The following is a 21,559-nucleotide window of genomic DNA, read 5'->3' as shown; positions in this document are numbered from 1 at the left end:
TTAAAAACTGAGAGGGATATCTGAAATGACACAAATACAATTTAATATTAAATAGGATCTTTACATACAAATTGTTCATAATAAAATATTTTTTTAACTTGCTTAAATTTAATTGTTTTATTTTTTCTGATTATACATGCATATTAATTTTTCAACATACATTTCTTTATGAATCATGTTGGCAGAGAAAAATTAGGACAAAAGGGGAAAACCACAAAAGAAGAAAAAAAAAATGAACATGGCAGATGGTGTTTTCTATCCAAATTTTATTGGAATTGCCATGGATTATTGAACTGTTGAGAAGAACCAAGTCTCATGGCACAATTTGCTGTTACTGTATACAATGCATTGTGGGTTCTGCTTGTTTCACTCCACATCAATTCATGTAAATCTTTCTAGGCCTTTCTAAAATCAGCTTTCTCATTATTTTTTATAGAACAACAACATTCCATTACTGTCATATACCATAACTTATTCAGCCATTCCCCAACTGATGGGCCACTACTCATTTTCTGATTCTTTGTCATTACAAACAGTTTTGCACATAGGGTCCTTCTCCTCCCTTTATGTTTTCCTTGGAATTGGTTCAGTAGTGGTCTGGGTAAAAGGGATAAAATGATTGTTAAAAGAATAAATGCAAGAATATGTAATGATCAACTATGATATACTCAGCTCTTCTTAGGAATACAGTGATCCAAGAAAATTTCCACTTGGCATGGAAAATGCCATCTGCATCCAGAGGGAGAACTATGGAGAATGAATGAAGATTAAAGCCCACTCTTTTCACCTTTCTGGGGGTTTTGTTTTTTTTTTTCCTTTCTTGTGGTTTTTTCCTTTTGCTTTGATTTTTCTTTCAACATAACAAATATGGAAAGATGTTTAAAACGACTGTACATGTATAATCTATATCAGATTGCAGGTTGTCTTAAGGAGGGGAGAGGTAATGGTGGGAGGGAGAAAAAATTTGGAACTCAAATCTTACAAAAATTAATGTTGAAAACTAACTTTACATGAAATTGAAAAAATTAAATACTATTGAGAATAAAAAAGAATAAATGTTTAAACATATGAAATAAAAAGAAATCCCACTTGCCTGGATGGAAAAAGAATTATAATTTCAGGCCCAGGTAATCCAAGTAGAATGTAATTCTGGTACTGAGCACCACAGAAATCTAGTGATATTCATTCTTATCAGTCACCAAATGCAGATATATTCACTTTTAAACAGGCTTTGAGGTAGACACATAGGTTGGAAAAAAATGGAATACCAAACCAAGAAGGGCAACTGATCTTCTCTCTAGGTAGTATCTATGAAGATCAGTAGGATACCACAGACAATTGCATTATTCGCCCCTCTGAATTAAGATCAGAAATATGCACTTCACTGCTGGACCTGTACAACTACCAATGTCTGCACACCCAAGGAAATAGCCAACAACAACAAGGGTTGAAGATGAAAACATAATAAAGTTTAAAGACACCCTGAAAAACAGTAAGGCGGGATGGCATGAAATACACTATATGAGAACTGTTCACAACAGGAGATTCTGCCTTGAAACCATAAGAAGGTAGGTCACTTCATTTCATGCCTTAGGAAAAAAATACTAATGAGCAAATGAGGCAAAACAAAGATATTACAGGGAACAGATATCAAACTAAAGGCTGGCTTTACAAATTAATTAGCTGGGCTCATCATAGAATGATTGCTTAGGGCACATGTAAATGAGAAACCAGAAGCAATAGTTTTCCTTGGCCATAAACCATGTGAATTAGATCAAGTAAATGGAAAAAGCCAATTTCTTTAATACTTTTGATCAGTAGAAAGAGACCAAACTACATTATTACTCAAGTGAACATCAACTTGTATCCCCGAAGGTTAACAATATAGCACTTGCTATGGAAAAGTGAGAAGACATTTTAGAATTCTAAATTCTAGAAACTCCTAGATCTTATCTTAGTGCCCAGAAGAATCACAGAGAGAAGTCAATTCTAAGACAGTTTCAACTGAAAACACACAAGCCTGTATGGACTAAATTCAACGATGCAGGAGCAACTATATGGTGCAGTGGATAGAGCAGTAGCCCTGGAGTCAGGAGGAGTATTCAAATCTGGCAGCAGATGCCTGCCATTTGCTGGCTAGATGACTCTGGGCAAGTGACTTAATCCCGATAATCTCACCAAAAATAAGTAAATAAAAAGTGAACTGATGCATTGAAATGTGCCACTCATATAATTACAATCACAGATAATTACATCATAGATGATATAAATCTTTTGCTCTAGTGGCTCACAATAACATTTACCGTCAATGTTAGCTAATCTGCCTTAAATAGTAGATAACTCTAAGTACATCAAAAAAATTCTATACTTTGAGGATATTTTTTTTTTTAGTACAGAGGGGAGGAAAGAGAAGTACTGAGCAAGAAACTTTAAACAAGAAATTTTCTAAAGAAATGCTCCCAGTCTATTTTAGAAATTATAGCAACACGGAAATAAAAATAAAAGTCTTCTAATATCTGTGAGACAGCTTTTCTAAGACTTTTCTCATAAGAAGCATAGCACACCAAGTATATCTATAATTTCTAACTCACCAGGCATTCACTAATATCAAGGGGAATTATGGAGTGGACAAAACCTTTATTCCAAGTCTACTCTTCCAAATATGTCCTTACCATAGGGTTGTTGAAAGGTCTATTTTATACGAAAAACTGCATCATACAGTCACAAAGAACAACTTTTACCTAGTAGGTCTGCACCTTCATCCACATCCCCAATGACTTCAGAACCTGCTGTAGACAGCTCGTGATATAAGGAATCAGTGTTGATGCCAAAAGCCTTGTTGACAATTCCTTGGGTTGGGCTGTAAGGAGAAGAAATGCATGTGCATGCACATGCAAACACGCAAACACACACACACACACACACACACACACACGGATTAGTATGCCCTATTAGTATGGAATTATTATGGGTTTATTAAATGCCTTCTATAACACATTAAATGACAAACATTGCTCTTTCATACTATAGGCAGATAGTGAGACAGTGGTCTGAAAACTATTTCATTAGGCAAAGAAAGACTAAGACATAGGAGAGGAATAGCTTTAACTTGAATTCACCAAGTAGTATCCAATTTTCAGTCTATTTAATTCATTAGGACATGCAATTTCTTACAGAGAAAGTATAAGGGAAAAGCCATCCCACTTAAGACTGTAAAAAGTGGGAGAACTAGAAGGAAGTTACTCTACCTATTTCCCGTGCGTTCCAATCGAGGTTCCTGGCACATGTCTAGCTCTGGTGTAGAATCTATGATGTCTTGAATATCAGACCATTCATCACTACTGCCCATCCCTATTACAGACAAGAAGAAAATGTGATTCAATTCATATTTAACTACTGAGATGAAAGACCTTCACCACCAGATTGCTAAGAAATTTCAAGAAACAAGGTCCTGGAGACCACTTGCTGGGACACGGATTGTCAGGAAAGATATTTTTTTCCAAGTTCAATAGGATGAAAAGACCTAAATAAATATATATATGGAAGAGGCAAGAATAAGAGAAATTAGAATTCACAAAGTATGGAAAAAAGTACACTATAAAGCCTGTTAGGATTACAGTGTATGCAAAATAATTCAATGGTAAATTGTTGGATAACCAGTAAAGATTTAATTGAGCGTTTTAGCAAATTGTGTCATTATTTTTATAGTCAAATTTTAGTAGAAAGTACCCCAATTTCCCTCTTGCTTATTAGTTAAGATTGTAAACTTGTATGACATTGAAAGATGCCTACTTGAATAAGAATAGTCTACACAAACCAAAACCTATACAAATGCTTCAGTGTTGGGCTTCTAAAGAAAACAGATTTGGTCCTCAGGCAGAAAGTATCAGGCTGTACATGGCTAAGGCAGGAGGCTACAGTACCTATGCTGACATTCCTCATTTCTTGGGTGACCTGGACTTCCATGTTGCGACTGTTGCGTTTCTCTCTTGCGCGTTTGCTGTTCTTTGCTCCATAGTCCCCTAAGGGCTGCAGACTCTCATTCAGGGGGGTGACGGCAGCAGAGGGCACTGAGGATGTTGGAGTATTGGACTTGGTGCCAGTGGTACTGGGTGTGGCAGCAGCAGAAGACTGTCCCGATTCAGACATCTCATCGTGTGGACACTAGGAGAGAGGACAGAGGAGGAAGACGGGAAGTACTTCTGTGTGTTTCTCTTACTCCTCAGTCCTATGATTTGGTCACTGCCTTTTGGTATCACAGTTAACATCAGACCTCTCACTCACCAACTAAAGACTACAGAATGGACAGCCACAGTGGCTAGCAGTGAGGTCCTGAATCTGGCTGAGCTACCAAGTTCTCTTCATGCAGAGACCCAAACCCCCATGTTTCTCTTCTATTATCGAGGACAGCAATTAAAGATTGAGGTCTAATATGATATAAAAAGCCTTTATTTGACGTAAGAAGAGACACTCCTTGGGAAGGAACATAAAGGTGTCTTCACTATTATCACTATGGACTATATTTTATATATTAAGATGTTACATATCTTGCTTGGGCTAACTACACTTGAGTGGTTGAAAAGGAATAGTCCCCTGCTTTTACTTGACTAATGACTCTCAGAGATGAGAAGATGCAAGTATTACAAAACAGTCTCAGTTATGTATGTCACCCGCATTTCAGGAGTTTGGGACTAGGCATTCAACGTCACTATTTCACAATGCAATCAAACAATTCAGAATGTGATGAAGATGGAACACCGCATGAAAAATGGCAATGCAACCCTTTGCAGCCAGGTTATCAGAATCAAATTGTAGTACAGGATGATATAGGAGAAAAATAACCAAATTGAGAGATTGGGGGGAAAGGTTGACCTGAATAGATCAATGGGGTTTTCTAGAAACTAAATTATTATGGCACTGTAACCACTGAAGCAGGAAGAATATGATTAGGTTATTGCATAAAGACTAGTTCAAGTTTCACCTCTTTCTTAGGGTAAGTATAAATACTTCAGAGACTTCTGTAACTTCCCAATAGGAAAAGATTCTTCATTTTCAGCCAGTATCATAGGTTATGATATAATCTCACAATCTCAAAATGTGTACTTTAGTCTCTTGGTCACAATTCGCCATACTAAAGGCAAAAAGTATTCCATAACGTAAAAAAGCTAAACAATCATTTCTATCTAAACATTAGGCAACAGAAATCAATACTGTTAAATAAGATACAATTCTATTTTTACAAAAATATTATTTACAAAAATTGTAATGAGCAACTTATCCTAAAAATTTTATTTTTTAAATGCTATTTTATTTGAATACTTATGGAGAGATAAAACACGTCACTTTCTCTTCCTAATAAATTCAAGAGGAAAACTTTAATATCATATATAGACAAAGGCCAAATTTTTGCTCATTACCACAATTTTTAAAAATCACCCATCTGTTAACTAGTACAATCTGGATACAATGTTTTTATTCTTATAGTAACTAGCTTTATTTTCTCAATGGTAACTTTTTAGGATTCTGCACAACTTCCATTCTTCATTGTCAGAATCTATAAAGTGTCCTCCAATTTAAGTTTACAAAGAAAGAAGTTGCTTGTCTCTTGGGTAGGAGAGTAAAATATATAACTTACCTATGTTACCTATGTGCATGGACTAAGATTACTGTCATTTCTGAGGGAGAGGGGAAATGTCATTTATGAGATAAGACATTAAAAAGAATTTTTCTTTTTATAAAGGGGGAAGAGATAAAACGATAGTAGTCACCTTTAGACGTTTTTAAAAACAGAATAAGTTCTCTTCTCTAGGAATTTCTTGGGCAAAAGTTCTGAATGGACCAGAAGCCAACTTAGAGATAAACTTTTTGCTTCAGGTGATCTTTAGAGGTGGAGCTAATTTCTTTTAAAAGTGAACAATTCTGCATTCTCTTCTAACTTTGTGAAAACTACCAGAGCTTAAGTCAAGTAGTATATATAAGAGAGAGCACAGATATTCTTTTTAAGATTTCACTTGCAGGCTTTATCTAACAGGTATTTTTGATCTATATTTAGGAGACCTCAATTAAAATTCTGAACTCTTGCCTACTCCTTTGAAGTAATTTTGGGTTAATATTTTACATTTGCTTTCTGTGATCTCAGCACATATGGAAAAATACTCCTTCTTCCAAGTATCGAAACAATTGTTGGAAGACTAAAATTTCACATCAACCTCACCTATTCTCATATTTCATGGCCACCCCATGTTTTATTCCTGATAACGGGATGGAAACATCTCTCCTCCCATTTCTTCTGTCATTCTTGCTATAGCTGCTGACATATGGGGGGAGATAAGAATGTAGGCGGTAGGACAATGAAGAACTCTACTGAATAGGGTGAGAGAAGTCATACACGATGGAAAACACACATATTCAGTCAGGTTTCTCTTAGTTGATCCTCATCAGCTTTGTCTCCAAAGGCGACATCGTTTACAACCTCTTCATAACCCACCAATTTACATTGTAGATAATTAAGGGAATCCTGACAAACATGGCTTACCATTTTAGTAAACTGTGGGTACTCTTGTTTACAAAGAAACCTCCCAGACGCCATTCGATCTCACTATTATCCTAAAGAGCCATCATTTACCCAAAGGACACTCTCCTTGGCCACCACTTACCTAAAGTCAAACCTCTCAACCTCCTAAACATCAATGTGTGTAGCAGTGGCCTCCAAAATGCATTGCAAAGGACCAAAATTCTTAGCAGTCATTTCTCACCATGAGTAGTCACAACTGTTTGGTTAAAACACTGAAAATACAGTACATAAAGAACAACAAAACACATTAAGGAGTTAAAAAAAGAAAAAAAAAACATTAAACCTAATGCATGAAATTAAAAGAACAAATAAAACTTAAACATAATAACATTGAAAAAAAATCAAAATTAAATGAAACAAATCTGTGGAGCCAAACTTCACACTATTAAAATAATGAATGGAAGACTATTCCAGGTGAAAATTCAGGACAAAGATGCCAGAGGACAAAAAAGCAATGAGAAGTGTCTAAGAGACATGTTGTGGATCCTTGTTGCCATTGCAAGGGGAAGCATGCAATCCCCAAAGCTCTCTAGCTACCTCAATGACCACTACTTCAATAAATCTCCAACTCAATTCAGTTCACCACACATTTATCTAGTAGGTGGGTCACTTCCATGAAGCTCACTCTAATAATGAGGTACACAAAGCAAAAAACAAAAGCCTGAAATGACCAATCAAATCCACAACACAATTAGTACTGAACCTAAGATACCAAAATTCTTTATGTATTTTTCTGTCCTCTCTACCTAAATGCCAGTGTTACATTAGCGTGCTGTATACATTACCGTGTAAATATGTGCATATGTGTATGTGATATCAAACCCACAATAATCTGATAAGACATGCTCACTACCTAACATAATGCAGGAACAAGAAGATAATGCAAAAGAATTTGCAAGGTGCAAAACATTCCACAACCAAACTGAAAACTAGGAGGATAAAAGGATAATCATAAGCTATTCCCACCTTAAACTCATTCAAGAGAATCTATAAACTCTTTGATTTTTACAGGATGCCCTAGACATAACTTCTAAGAAACAGGCTTTGCCAGGATTTCTATAACCTTGCCTCAGTGCCATCTGCTATAAGTCAATGCTTGCTGCAAAGTAACATCCTCGAATGCTTTGCAACTCAATTCTCATAAGTGAAATAAGTTTACAGATCAAGACTAACAATCACTGAATGACTAGCATTATTCAGTAACACAACTTAATCATTTTTATAGTGAAAAGATAAAGGGTTTGGTTTTACTGGAATATGGATTCTAATCTACATTCAGAAATGGAGTCAACATTGGGGGGAATTCTAGTCTGCCGATTCCAAGTTATAGCATGAGAAGTTAGTATAACAGAATTGTGAGGATAGAATATCAAAGAGAAGACAACGTCTTTCCAATAAGCCCAGATGTATGCAGCGTATCTAATTAGAAAATCAACTATTATAATCAGCTAGAAAGAAGATAAAATGCTCTCCCAGCTGTAATTCAAATTGGAACACACAATGGCCTGCTCTATATCAGAGCATATAATTGGCTTTATCCTTCTCTTTACCAATAGCCTGACTTGGAACATTAATTTGGGATATGGGAGATAGAGGCAGTTGAACTTAGACCAGTCCTATTCTAAACACCAAACACATGCTGGGTACCAAAAATTCATATCATAACACTAGCTACAATATGGCCAATTTCAGGAAATAAAAGGATAGAATCAGAGGAAAGCAGTGATTAGAATGGCATCCTCCTTCCTTTTGCTTATCCTCAGGATCTGGTCCTTCCCTTCCCCTTTTTGCTATGGTTCAGTTCAGGAATCTAATCCAACCTAAAAAAAAGAGAAGCTGCAAAGGGTTATGGACACAACTTGGTCTCCATCTTTATGAACATGTGGATGCCACTGACAGTGGGAAAGAGGAGACCCTTATTCCACGACATGTGTATAAAACCTTGTAGCTGGAGTTGGACTGCAGCTGGCCGAGGTCACTCAGGTGCCAGTGGTCCACTGTGGGGATGATCTTGCCCCCTATCTGTCCACGTACCATTCCATCTGCAAGGGGGAAGACATTCAGAGAGGTAGGGCGCTCCTTCCTGCTGAAACAGAGGAGAAAAGGAAAAAACAAATGAGCTGGTGGTTAGATTGCTGGTTTATAAAGCGTTAAAGAATAATTTACATAAAAGGTAAATTTTCTTTTTCACAGATGTATACATTGTTGCCCCTAACTAATAGTAATAATAGCTGACACTGTTACAAAATTTAAGGCTTCATAAAGTCTTAAATCAATTATGACTAATTAATTAATGATTAATGTGTTTCTCCCATATTCAGAAATAAGAAGTACTTCTGTTAACTTAGGGATTAAGAAACTGACTACAAAGACTTGTAAAATCTTTTATGTCTTTATTCTAGCAAATTGATCTAACTTCAAGTGTTATTCACTGGTTCTAAACTTCTCTTCTGGGAAAGTTATTTCTATTTACAAACTCTTAAACAATGAATTCATTTAAAAATGATGAATGAAATGTTAAATAGTAGCTGTCATTTATTTAGCACTTTAAGCATTACAAAATATTTTATATACATCATCTCATTTAAACCTCACTTATTATAAATCTGTGAAGTCAGATGATATTGTTAGTTTCATTTTGCAGATGAAGATACAGTATCACGAAGAGAAGAATCACTTGCCCCATCACACAGGAAGTGTTGCAAAATGGGATTTGAACCCAGGTCTTCTTGATACTTTATTTAGCTATATAATACAACCCTCTTCACCTCCAGCATATCAATGCTACTGCTCATTGTTTTTATTGTGATATTTCTCTCTTTCAAATTCCATCAAAGGCATTGCTTTTTTGTTCATACATCTATTCATTATGCTCCCTCTTGATCAAGAAGTATTAGAAACTGGTTAACTTTATTCAACTATTATCTCCAGTGGGGTGGGAAGGTACAGGAAGTACAGTTTGCAGAAATGATAGATTTCTGCAACTAGCATAATAAAGAAATAATCTGTTCTATGGGACATGATGCCAAATACATACAGAACTCCCTCAATTCTTTTTATCCTTACCTAGCAGCCTGTCCTGTGAATTAGGGTAGAGCCACAGGACAGCAGTTAGAGAGCTATATGAGGTCCCCTCAGTGTATGCTCTAGCTCTAGTCTGGAGAGGAACAAAAGTCATCTCTTCTCTCCAGCTTATTTCTCCATCCTGAGAAATGAAGCTTCCCCCAAAACAATGATGATTCTTAAATATACCCAAGACAATAATTCTTTAGGTGTTACTTAGGCACTGAATTAGTAACAACTTTGTACATGAGACTCAACAACATAAAGCCAAGTCTAGCTCTTCAGAAACACAGTGTGTATGAACTAAAGAAGTGAATTTCCTTCTAATGTCTTGACAGTTACTGAAAAAGTCTGACTGGAGGTCAAAAGCATAATAAAAGTATCATCTTCTGTATGAAAGTCTTAAATGTTTTTAAATTTAACCGGAGACCTGTGAATTCATGCAGTGACCCAGATGGTCAAGTTTCATTTTGATAAATAAAGAGTTTAGGAATCCTAAGGAATAAAGTGCTTTAACTGGATCCTAGAAGGAGATTAAGAAAAAAGACCGTCTTAGAAGCTTTTAATAAGGAGGGAAGGTATACATAATGGGTTTGGAGTCCATATTGGATTACAACAGTCAGTATGTGTATATATGAATGTGAGTAAGCGCTACATATTAGGACAATATAGCTGTTGAAAATTGGTTTCAGAACAGATATTGATAATTTAGAACTAGAAGATTAAAATGTAAAACTTTATTCACAAGAATTCTAATTTGGTTGGACAGTTCTATTCTTTTTCAAGGAAAAAGTGCTCTCTTGAAACAATTCTGTGATGGCTGGGGTCATCCCAATTGTCACTTCATGGTAAGAAAGGAACTCTCAATATAGCCTGCTCTAATTTTTCTATACCACCACAATTCTTTGTCCTTTCACCTTCCCCATGTATTACTTCTAGAGATCCTCTGATCTCTTAATCTCTTTCTGTTCTTCTACTACATCACATTTCTTGTAGTTTCACTTTCCCTTCCCCCAAAATTCCAACATGATGATGAACCATTTCAATGATTGCTTCTTCACCTATGATAAGCTCACTCCCTTGGCCCTCCCATTCTAATTCCCTCTAGGTAACAGTCACCATTCTATGTTCTCTGTAGCTATTTCAAAGGCATCAAGTATTACTGGATAGAGTTATGAAGTTATAATAGGTCCACTACAAATGTGTGTGACCTAATTTCAACTAGAATCCAATAGGTACACAGCAATACTTTTACTCATCTTTTATTAATAATCCCCTCAAAGACTACTTCAAACTTTCCCCTCCCTTTCCTTTTTCCCTTCTCAGTCTTCCAATTCTAGATTCATTCCCAGAAAGTGACCTCATCTCCCATCCTCAAGTCTATGCCTTAATATATTTCCTCCTTTTCTTTGGTCTCCAAGGATAAGGGGCTTTCCTCTTTACCAAGACTATTGCTTCCAACATGTCCTTAATCCTTTCTCTCCTCATGTCCTTTGGGATTCTACTCCATTGATTTCCATTCTCTTTCATCTTTAGATCTATTGGCTATTCCCCATAATTTATAAACATGCTTAAGTCATGTTTTGCATGATTGCACATGTGTAACTTTTATCAATTTGTTTACTGTCTCATAGAAGGAGGGGAAGAGAGGGAGTTTTGGAACTCAAAATTTAAAAAAATCAGTGAATGTTAAAAACTTGGGCAGTTAGGTAGCATGGTGGAAAGAGCACTGGCCTTGGAGTCAGGAGTACCAAAGTTCAAATCTAGCTCAGACACTTGACACTTAACTAGTTAGGTGACTCTGGGCAAGTCACTTAACCCTGACTGCCAAAAAGAAAAAAAAAAGTTTATTAAAAATTGTTTTTACAAGTAATTGGGGGATAAATGAAATATTAAAAAAAAAAAAGCTTAAGTCTTTCTTATCTTAGAATCTTCTCTTATTCAGCAACCTGAAGTTGATTTTTTTTTCTTTACAGTGTTGAAATATGATAGAAAAATCAGAGTGTGTGGAGTATTACAGTTTGTAGAAAAGAATGTTTTGAAAGAATAACTTCAGTAAAATGGAAGGAAACACAAATTGGAATTTCAGGAGTTCATAAAGTTATTGTGGAGAAAGTAGAGGCATAACATTAATCTTTTGAGAATCTTTTTAAGTTGAATAACGACCTTCTTGAAACTTTCTTTTTCTTTTTTTCTTTCTGTTAAACAGCTCTTTCTGAATTCTCTTTTCTTTCTTCAGTTACTCTCTCTTGGTCATCTTCACTGTTTTGCTCTTTCTTCTTAAGTACAAGGAACATTTTCCTTGTTGCCCTTCTGTTCTCCCTCCTCTTCCACTTTCTTATCCACTTCAGTAACTTCAATGATCGTTCCAAATCTTATACTTCTTTTATTTTTTGAGTTTCAATCTCAAATTTCTAACTGCCTGATGGCCATCTTCAATAACATCTCAAACTCAAATTGTCCAAAATTAATTTTATTTTTGACCCAAAACCCAGCCAACTTCCTTAGTTTCAGTCAATGGTATCACTATTTTCCTCATCATTAAAGTTGAAAACCTTAAAATTGTCCTCTTTCCCTTTCCCTTCCCTTGCCAATTCTATTTCAATAATAATTCTACATCCACATCCTTTTTTCTACTCCTATTTTCATCACAGGATAAAATTTAAACCTACAAAGGATCTTTGTAGTGAGGTCCACAGAGATTAAATCCCTAGTCCAGGGATACAAAGAAATTAAGTTTCAGAAGCAGGATTCAAAGTCAGGTCTTTCCTGCCTCCAAGTTCAGTGCTCTAGCCACCATAAATAACCCAGGCCTTCTTGCTGGTTATCTCTTATTTTATTGGTAGATTGTAATAACCTCCAAACTAGCCTCTCTATTTTTGACCTTTCCCCTCCCCAATTCATCTTTCATTGTTCTTTCAAAACAATTTTAATGAAATTTCTGGTAAACAAATCTTCAGTACCTTAGTAGCACTTGCACAGGGTTAAATATAGATTCATTGCATTGTGGCTTACAGCTGTCATGATTTAATGCCAGTCAACCTTATTAGCCTTATTTCCTATTACTTTTCTTCATATTAGAAGCCAGTTCCCCCCAGTCCTATTCTAGGCTATGGTCTACTTACCTTTATTTATACCTTTCTCATTTTTGAATAAAAACCACTCATTGAAGTCATTCCCTTACTTCAAGATTTAATTCAGCATCTCCTTTTCCCCTAAGGCCCTCCTTGATAAGCTCCAACTAAGACAACTTTCCCTTCTGAATTCCTCATGCTTCTTTAACCTTTCTTATTTTAAAAATCTTGTCATATTAAATCTTTTATTATTTTAAAATTATATTCTAATTATTTGAGTAGACTTTTAATTTCCCAAATTGAACTGTAAGCTTCTCAAGGGTAGGGATTATGTCTTTTTCATTTTTTCATTTTTGTATCTTGAGCCCCTAAGACATGTTGCAAATAGTAAGGACCTAATAAATTTTGAATGAATAGATGTTTTCTCAGCAAGCAGATTTTTCAAGTGTATTCTTCTATTCATGTTGTAATATTTTCTATGGAAAATTCCATAAGGTTTTTTAGTTCCTCAAATGTTTATTAGCTGAGTGACATGCAGAAAATAATTTAAAATTTCTATGCCCCAGTTTCTTTTTAAGTAACAAAGAAAAAGAACAATTCCTACTAATATGTGTGATGTGAGAATCAGATGAGACAATGTATGTAAAGCATTTCACAGAAATACTAACTCATTATATTTAAGTAATTAATATTCTTCATTCTCTATACTTCTTCACTCTCAAATCTTTCCTTTGTCAAGATTAAGGAAATAGATAATAAGAAAGAGAAAATCCCAAATTGGTACAACTGCAGAATTATAAAAAGGTCATAAGAGTAAAAGTTTCTGAGATCTCACTGAACAAATAAATTATTCCTGACAAGTCAGGCAGACCTATTTAGTTATCACCGAGACAACTGGGCCCTACTGCAAATCAGCAAAATTTTGAGAAGCAGTGAATTATTCTGGTAGATAAACAAAACCAACCATTAATATGTTAGAAGCATTACCCAAGAAGCAGAGATGATGGCCCTGACATTTCCTGTCAATTCCACCTGGGATTCTCTTGCACAACTCTCAATTACTTATGGTCCTTTCTCCATTAGGTTCTAAGTAGAATGTGTAGAACACAGTTCCTGTACATGGAATACCTCTCTAGGGACCCTCATCAGAGATTTTACAAATATTTTCTTCAGTAATCTCATGTGAAATTAATATAATGGAATTTCAAGTTTTAAAAACATAAACAAAGATAACCCCAAGGCTGTGAGAGGTGGTGATGGAAAAGTAGAGTTTAGAGATAAAAGTTCATTTCTACAAATAGCAGAGAGAGCCAAGGCATTTTCATTTCAGTGATATCAGTTTGAAAGCCAGGACTGGTTTTAAAAAAAAAATTTTTTTTTTTTGGATTTCTCTATATAATCTACACCAGGGCTGACAGATGGATATTTAATCAGTATTATTAATTGACAGGATCACTGAGAGCCAGGCAACAAACAGCAAGAGAGGTCAAAGGAGACTGAAGTTCAATCAACAGTGAGTGGATAATTTTATAAACAATTTAAAGTCTAGTATACATTGCTGGCAAAAGCCACCAGTGATTTCTAACTTTAAAAAAAGGACAAACTATTGGCTTATTTTGTATGTAAATTAAGAACCGTTATTTCATGTTCAGTCTCTATTCTGTAAACAATGGAACTGTTAAAAAATCAGGAAGTAGGAATTGTCTTGGTATAAAGCAATGAAGAGTTCAACATAATTTGGGCCTGCTTAATAACTGCTATTTTATAAACATTTTAGAAGGTGAAAATTACTGTGTTCTAACTCTGTATAGATCAAGAAACTGCTGTCATGATCTGGTTCATTCAAAGAATAATGGTTCATCATATTTAAGAAAGATTATCTAACAGAACTCCATACCATAGTCAATATAAAAGATAATCCCTCATCTCCATACCCCAAAACTACAGTAAATAAACACTGTTATGGGCTTTACCTTTTCCTCCATGACTGGCGAGGACTGCAGCGAAGTGACAAAAAACAACAGCCAACATATAGCAGCAAGGCACAGAAAGCAAGACAAGAAAACAATCATTAGAGAGCAAAAAGCATGCAAACACGTTTAAACGTGCTCACAATGACAAACAATTATTCAACAATGTTTCCAAGCCCAAGTACCATACTTTGTGCAAACAACCCTCTACATAAATGGATATATGCTAAGACAAGACAGACATATTCAGGGAGACAAATGTAGACATGGTAAACATTCTCGATATATGTAGTGAGCTTTCAAATATATTCCTTTCAAATAAATACTCAAAGCAGGTGAAAATACATAAATGTACTCATGTAAATGATCAGTTTGTCAAAACACATGCTCACACAATATGTAGTGAGTCATAAATTTAGAACATATACAAACATACACGCACATAATACACACCAGGAAATGGAAGTCAACATTCTTTAAATGCAAATATTCTGGCAAAACACAGATTTGTCACAATTTACATGAATTTTTATTCTGTAATTCCCAAGTCAAACAGCAAAATATGAAATTTTAAAAAAGCCATTGTCCTATTAAAATGTCCAGTTTCATCAGTAGATCACTACAAAGGATGTGACCTCCTATAGAGGTGGTAGAAGAACTAAAAGCAAGAATGTAGGACTACACACTTAAATTTCAAAGACACAAAATGCCAGAGAAGATATGTAGAAAAGATCATTGAGGATTTGGGAAGAAAAGTTTTTTTTCTATTTTAGCCAAAACCTTTTCAATTCCTAGCAGTAAACTTAACCCCAACGTGTTTACTTCCATAATTTTGAAAAATCTGCCAACAAAAAAAAAAAACAAAAACAAAAACAAAAACAAAAACAAAAAACTATTGTTGTTGTTGTTTTTTTTAATCTCAATCACTATTCCAGTGAGCTTATGTGCAAGTGTGTTCTTTCTTTGTTCAGTTATTTCAGTTGGGTCCAACTCTGTAACCCAATTGGAGTTTTCTTGGTTCTCCAGCTGATTTTACAGACAGGGAAGGGAGGCAAATAAGCTTAAGTGATTTTTTCAGGGTCACATAGCTAGGCAGTACTTGAGGCCAGATATGAACTCAGGAAGATGAGTCTTCATCTTCTGAAGCCTAAAGTTCTAGGCTCAGCTATCTATTTTACCATTTAGCTGTCCACCAGGTCTATTATTATACCGGTTGTAATTCTAAATTCTTTGTACTCCAAAATATATTTCTAAGCCTTTCATTCTTTTAGTGAGAAAGCTGCTAAATCTTGTGTGGTCCAGACTGTGACTCTATATATCTGAATTGGTTTCATGCTTTCTTTCTAGTTGCATGCATTATTTTCTCTCCTTGATCTGGGAGCTTTGGAATTTGGCTGCAACATTACTAGAAGATTTCATTTTGGGATATCTATCAGGAGATAGAACTGTTAGATTTGTTCCATTTCAATTTTATCCTTTGGATTAAGTTTTTCTTGATAATTTCTTGAAATATGACATTTAGAACTGGAAACTGAGTGGATGCCCATCAGTTGGAGAATGGCTGAATAAGTTATGGTATATGAATGTTATAGAATATTATTGTTCTACTCTGGGAGATGACTAAAAACCATTACATTGAATTCCCAATCCCTATATTTATGCACACCTGCATTTTTGATTTCCTTCACAAGCTAATTGTACAATATTTCAGAGTCTGATTCTTTTTGTACAGCAAAATAACGTTTTGGTCATGTATACTTATTGTGTATCTAATTTATATTTTAATATATTTAACATCTACTGGTCATCCTGCCATCTAGGGGAGGGGGTGGGGGTGGGGGGGTAAGAGGTGAAAAATTGGAACAAGAGGTTTGGCAATTGTTAATGCTGTAAAGTTACCCATGTATATATCCTGTAAATAAAAGGCTATTAAATTAAAAAAAAAAAAAAAAAGAATATTATTGTTCTATGAGAAACAATCAGCAGGATGATTTCAGAGAGGACTGGAGAAACTTACATGCTGAGTGAAATGAGTAAAACTAGTAGTATCATTGAATAAGACAACAATATTATATAATGATCAATTCTAATGGATGTGGCTCTTTTCATCAGTAAGATGATTCAGGCCAGTTCCAACAATCTAGTGATGAAGAGAGCCATCTAACCCAGAGAGGGGACTGTAGGAACTGAGGGTGGATCAAAATATAGTATTTTCACTCTTTTTGTGGTTTGCTTGAATTTTACTTTTTTTTTTTTATTTTAACTTTTTGATCTGATTTTTCTTGTGTAGCAAGATAATTGTATAAATATGTATGCCCATATTGGATTACATGCCATCTAGGGCAGAGAGTGCAGGAAGAGGAGAAAAAATTGGAACATAAGGTTTTTTAAGGGTCAATATTGAAAAATTATCTTTGAATGTTTTGAAAATAAAAAACTTCCAATAAAAAAAAAAAAATACTTGGATTCTCCCCCTCCCTGGTCAGTCTGGGTATTTTTTGCTTGTTAAAGAAAACAGAAATTATTCCTACAAGGTGCTCTATTTGTGATACTGATTTTTGTTTGAAAATGCCAGTTCCACAATTTGGAACTATGTCTAAAGGATTGTTAAACTGTGCATACTCTTTGATCCAGCAGTATCTCTATTAGGTCTGTATCACAAAGAGATCTTAAAGGAGGGAAAGGGACCCACATGTGCAAAAATGTTTGTGGCAGCTCTTTTTGTAGTGGCTAGAAACTGGAAACTGAGTGGATGCCCATCAGTTGGAGAATGACTGAGTAAGTTATGATATATGAATGTTATGAAAGATTATTGTTCTATAAAAAATGATCAGCAGGAGGATTTCAGAGAAGCCTGAAGAGACTTACATGAACTGATGCTGAGTGAAGTGAACAAAACCAGGAGATCATTGTACACAGCAACAAGAAGATTATGTGATAATCAACTCTGGTGGATGTGGCTCTTCTCAACAGTGAGGTGATTCAAGACATTACCAATAAACTTGTGATGGAGAGAGCCATCTGCATCTAGAGAAAGGGCTATGGGGACAAAATGTGGATCACAACATGATATTTTCACCTCTTTTGTTGTTGTTTGCTTACTTTTTTTAGTCTTTCTTATTTTTTCCTTTTTGATCTGATTTTTCTTATGCAGCATGATAAATGTGGAAATATGTTAAGAAATGCACGTTTAACTGATAATGGATTACTTGCTTTCTTGGAAACAGCTGTGGGAGAAAGGGAAGGAGAAAAATTGGAACACGAGGTTTTGCAAGGATGATTGTTGAAAAATATTAAAATTTGTTTTAAAAATTAAAAGATATGATGTCTAGGCTTTTTTTTTTTTTTTTTTTTTGGTAGCTTCAGGTTGTCCAATAATTCTTAAATTCTTTCTTTTGGATGTATTTTCCAGGTTACTTTTTTTTTTTTTCCAATGAGACATTTCATATTTTGTTCCATTTTTTCATTATTTTGACATAATTTCTTGAACTCTCATGGAGTCATTAGCTTCCACTTGCTCAATTCTCATTTTTAAGGTGAACCTTTTTTTACTTCTTTTTTGACCAATTCTGTTTTGTAAGGAATTCTTTTCTTCAGTGAATTTTTATAATTTCTTTTCCATTTGGATGATTCTGCTTAAAAAAAAAATTATTACAGCTTTTGTTGGCAAAACACATGCAGGGGTAATTTTTCAACAATGACCCTTACCAAAAACTTCTGTTCCAACTTTTCCCCTTCTTCCCTCCACCCCTTCCCCTAGGTGGCAGGCAGTCTCATATGTGTTAAAGTATATGTTAAATACAATATATGTATATATATTTATACAGTTATCTTGTTGTACAAGAAAAATCAGATTTAGAAAGAAGGTAAAAATAACCTGGGAAGAAAAACAAAAATGCAAGCAAACAACAACAGAAAGAGTGCAAATACTATGTTGTGGTCCACACTCATTTCCCAGGGTTTTTTCACTGGTTCTGTTTATCATTGATCTGTTGGAATCTTTACAAAGTGTTAAGACATTGGAGTTGATTTGATCTTAGAAGAAGATATTTTGGGCCAGAACTTGAACTAGGTACTAAGTACAACTGATGGAAACAATGCTTGTGTTCACATCTTTAGAGAGCTCTAAGAACTCAATGGAGTTCACAGTTTGGAAGATTCAGGGTCTAGAAAGAGATATCTGAGTTCACACCTTCCTTAAGACCAGAGAGCACTCTGGGAGATAATCCAGAATCCCTCTCCCTCCAGAAGGTGGAGTTAACCTTTGGGAGATCACATAAATATAGGGAGCTTTTGAAGCTTGAAGTTACTTCTTCTGGTGGAACTGACTGGAGGTACAGACAGATTCATTGCATCTTCCAATTTGGTGCTGGCTGGAGGCTAAAGAAAGCAGAGGCAGAAGCCAAGGACAAAGCTGCAAGATCTCTTGGAGCCAGGCAGAGAGATAGGCCTCAACTAACCGGGCTAATTTAGAAGAAGAAATAAACATTTGCATTTTTACCACTGGCTGCAATAATGGAGTAATTATTTATTTCAACTGAGACTAAGGCTGCCTCCAGGAAAACCACCACACTGATCAATTGAAACGGATTTGCATCCTCTCATTGCCGAAAATAGCCACTTCCATCAGAACTGATCCTCATACAGTATAATCATCTCCTGGTCCTGCTCATTTCACTTGGAATCAGTTCACATGAGTCTCTCCAGGCCTCTCCATATTCATCCTGCTGGTCATTTCTTTTCTTTTTTTTTTTTCTTTTTTTTTTTTTTTAATTTAATAGCCTTTTATTTACAGGATATATACATGGGTAACTTTACAGCATTAACAATTGCCAAACCTCTTGTTCCAATTTTTCACCTCTTACCCCCCCACCCTCTCCCCTAAATGGCAGGATGCTGCTGGTCATTTCTTACAGAACAATAATATTCCATAACATTCATATACCACAATTTACTCAGCCATTCTCAAATTGATGGAGATCCTTTCAATTTCCAGTTTCTGGCCACTATGAAAAAGGTCTACCACAAACATTTTGGCACATACAGGTCCTTTTCTTTTCTTTAGTATCTCTTTGGGATATAAGCCAGTAGAAATACTGCTGGGTCAAACGGGATGCACAGTTTGACAACTTTTTGAGCACAGTTCCAAAATGCTCTCCAGAATGGCTGGATCCGTTCAAAACTCCACCAACAATGCATCAGTGTTTCCAGTTTTCCCACATCCCCTCCAACATTCATCATTATCTTTTCCTGTTATCTTAGCCAATCTGACAAGTGTGTAGTGGTATCTCAGAGTTGTCTTAATTTGCATTTCTCTGATCAATAATGATTTGGAACACCTTTTCATATGAGTAAAAGTAGTTTCAATTTCATCATCTGAAAAATTGTCTGTCCATATCCTTTGACCATTTATCAATTGGTGATTTCTTAAATTGATTTCTTGATCTGATCTTGATTTCTTAAAAATTAGAGTCAATTCTTAATATATTTTGGAAATGAGGCCTTTGGATGATTCTGCTTTTTAAGGATTTGTTTTCTCCAGTGGATTTTTGTACCTTTTTTGCCATTTGGCCAATTCTGGTTTTTTAGGGTGATATATCACGTTTCTTCAGTATTTTTCATGCCTCTTTTGCCAAGCTATTAATTCTCTTTGTATAATTTTCTTGCATCACTCTCATTATTGTACCCAATTTTTTCCTCTAAAATTCATTGCTTTCCTTGACTCTTGTAAGAATTCTCACTGGTGATAGGTCTGAAAAACAGTTTTCTTTGAGGCTTTGTTTGTAGCCAATTTCATATCATTGTTTTCTTTCTTTTTCTTTTCTTTTTGCTGAAGCAATTGGGGTTAAGTGACTTGCCCAGGGTCACACAGCTGTGAAGTGTTAAGTGTCTGAGGATCAGATTTGAATTCAGGTCCTGCTGACTTGAGGGCTGGTGCTCTATCCACTGCACCAACTAGCTGCCCCCAATACTGTTGTTTTCTTGATTCATGTCTTGGTCTTTCCTACCACCATAGTAGTTTCTTATGGTCAAGTTCTTTTTATTGCTTGTTGTTCATTTTGCCAGCCTATTTCCTGACTTCAAACTTAATGTTAAAAATGGGCTCTTCTCATCTAGGGTTGGGAAGGAACTGTGCCAAGCTTCAGATTTTTTCAGGCTGATGTTTTCAAAGGAATTCTGGGGATCTGCAAGTTTTTGGTACTTCCAAGATGGGATCCTGGGAGAGGCATGTCACAGTTCTCCTGGTCTGTGTTCTGGTCTTTATCTGGAAATGGCCCTTGCTTACCTGCAGTCACAAGTACTAATACTCCTTTCTCCCTTGGGAATGCCTGTTCCCTTGTGACCGACTACAAACATTCCTCTCCACCTCAAACTGTATATGGGCAATAGGATTGCCAATTAGTGACAGGTATCCCCAGTGTCAGCAAAAGGTCCCTTGTAATCTCTTTTTAACTAGATGTCAGACCTCCTTAAATCTCTGAGCTGATAAGTTCAAAAGCAACTGCTGCTGTTGAAGCCACTTCTGTTTAGCTTTTAAAATAACATATAGATTATATATATCTCATCATCTCTTTGCAGCTTCATTTGACATTACTTGTGATTCAGCCAAACTATATATGACACTCATATTAGAATATTCATCTCCCTTCTCTGTGCTTTTCCACTGGATACCTATCACATCTGAAATGCACATTTTTCTCTCTTCCACTTCAGAAAATTTTACTTTTCCTTCAATAAACAGCCCCATTGCTGCCTTTTTCAAGAAGCATTTCTTAGTCCCCACAACTGCCAGTATCATTCAGGCACATTTTTTGGTCTCCTAAAACTCCATAGCAATTGCTTTGCCTCCACCTGTTGAGGAAGGAGTGTCACTTTCC

At 35.5% G+C, this 21,559-nt stretch overlaps 1 protein-coding gene across 26 annotated transcripts in view; it reads right to left on the bottom strand.

The window, feature by feature from the left end:
• Window positions 1-21,559, bottom strand: part of MAPK8IP3 (mitogen-activated protein kinase 8 interacting protein 3) — a 92,817-nt gene that overhangs the window by 44,689 nt on the left and 26,569 nt on the right. For 10 of the 26 annotated variants that reach the window (XM_031945793.1, XM_031945795.1, XM_031945797.1 and 7 more), the window contains exons 5-9: window positions 14,685-14,708; window positions 8,516-8,660; window positions 3,924-4,164; window positions 3,249-3,351; window positions 2,742-2,860 (exon numbers count right to left, since the gene is read on the bottom strand). In XM_031945793.1, coding sequence (XP_031801653.1) covers window positions 2,742-2,860; window positions 3,249-3,351; window positions 3,924-4,164; window positions 8,516-8,660; window positions 14,685-14,708 — 632 coding nt within the window. Of the gene's footprint in view, window positions 1-2,741; window positions 2,861-3,248; window positions 3,352-3,923; window positions 4,165-6,656; window positions 6,774-8,515; window positions 8,661-14,684; window positions 14,709-21,559 lie in introns of those variants that run through there. The other 16 variants (XM_031945798.1, XM_031945803.1, XM_031945808.1 and 13 more) reach the window with 8 other exon arrangements.

The sequence above is a fragment of the Sarcophilus harrisii genome, chromosome 1 (genome assembly GCF_902635505.1).
Source record: "Sarcophilus harrisii chromosome 1, mSarHar1.11, whole genome shotgun sequence".
NCBI classification, from domain to species: Eukaryota; Metazoa; Chordata; class Mammalia; order Dasyuromorphia; family Dasyuridae; genus Sarcophilus; species Sarcophilus harrisii.
This window is presented reverse-complemented; position numbering and strand designations above follow the sequence as displayed.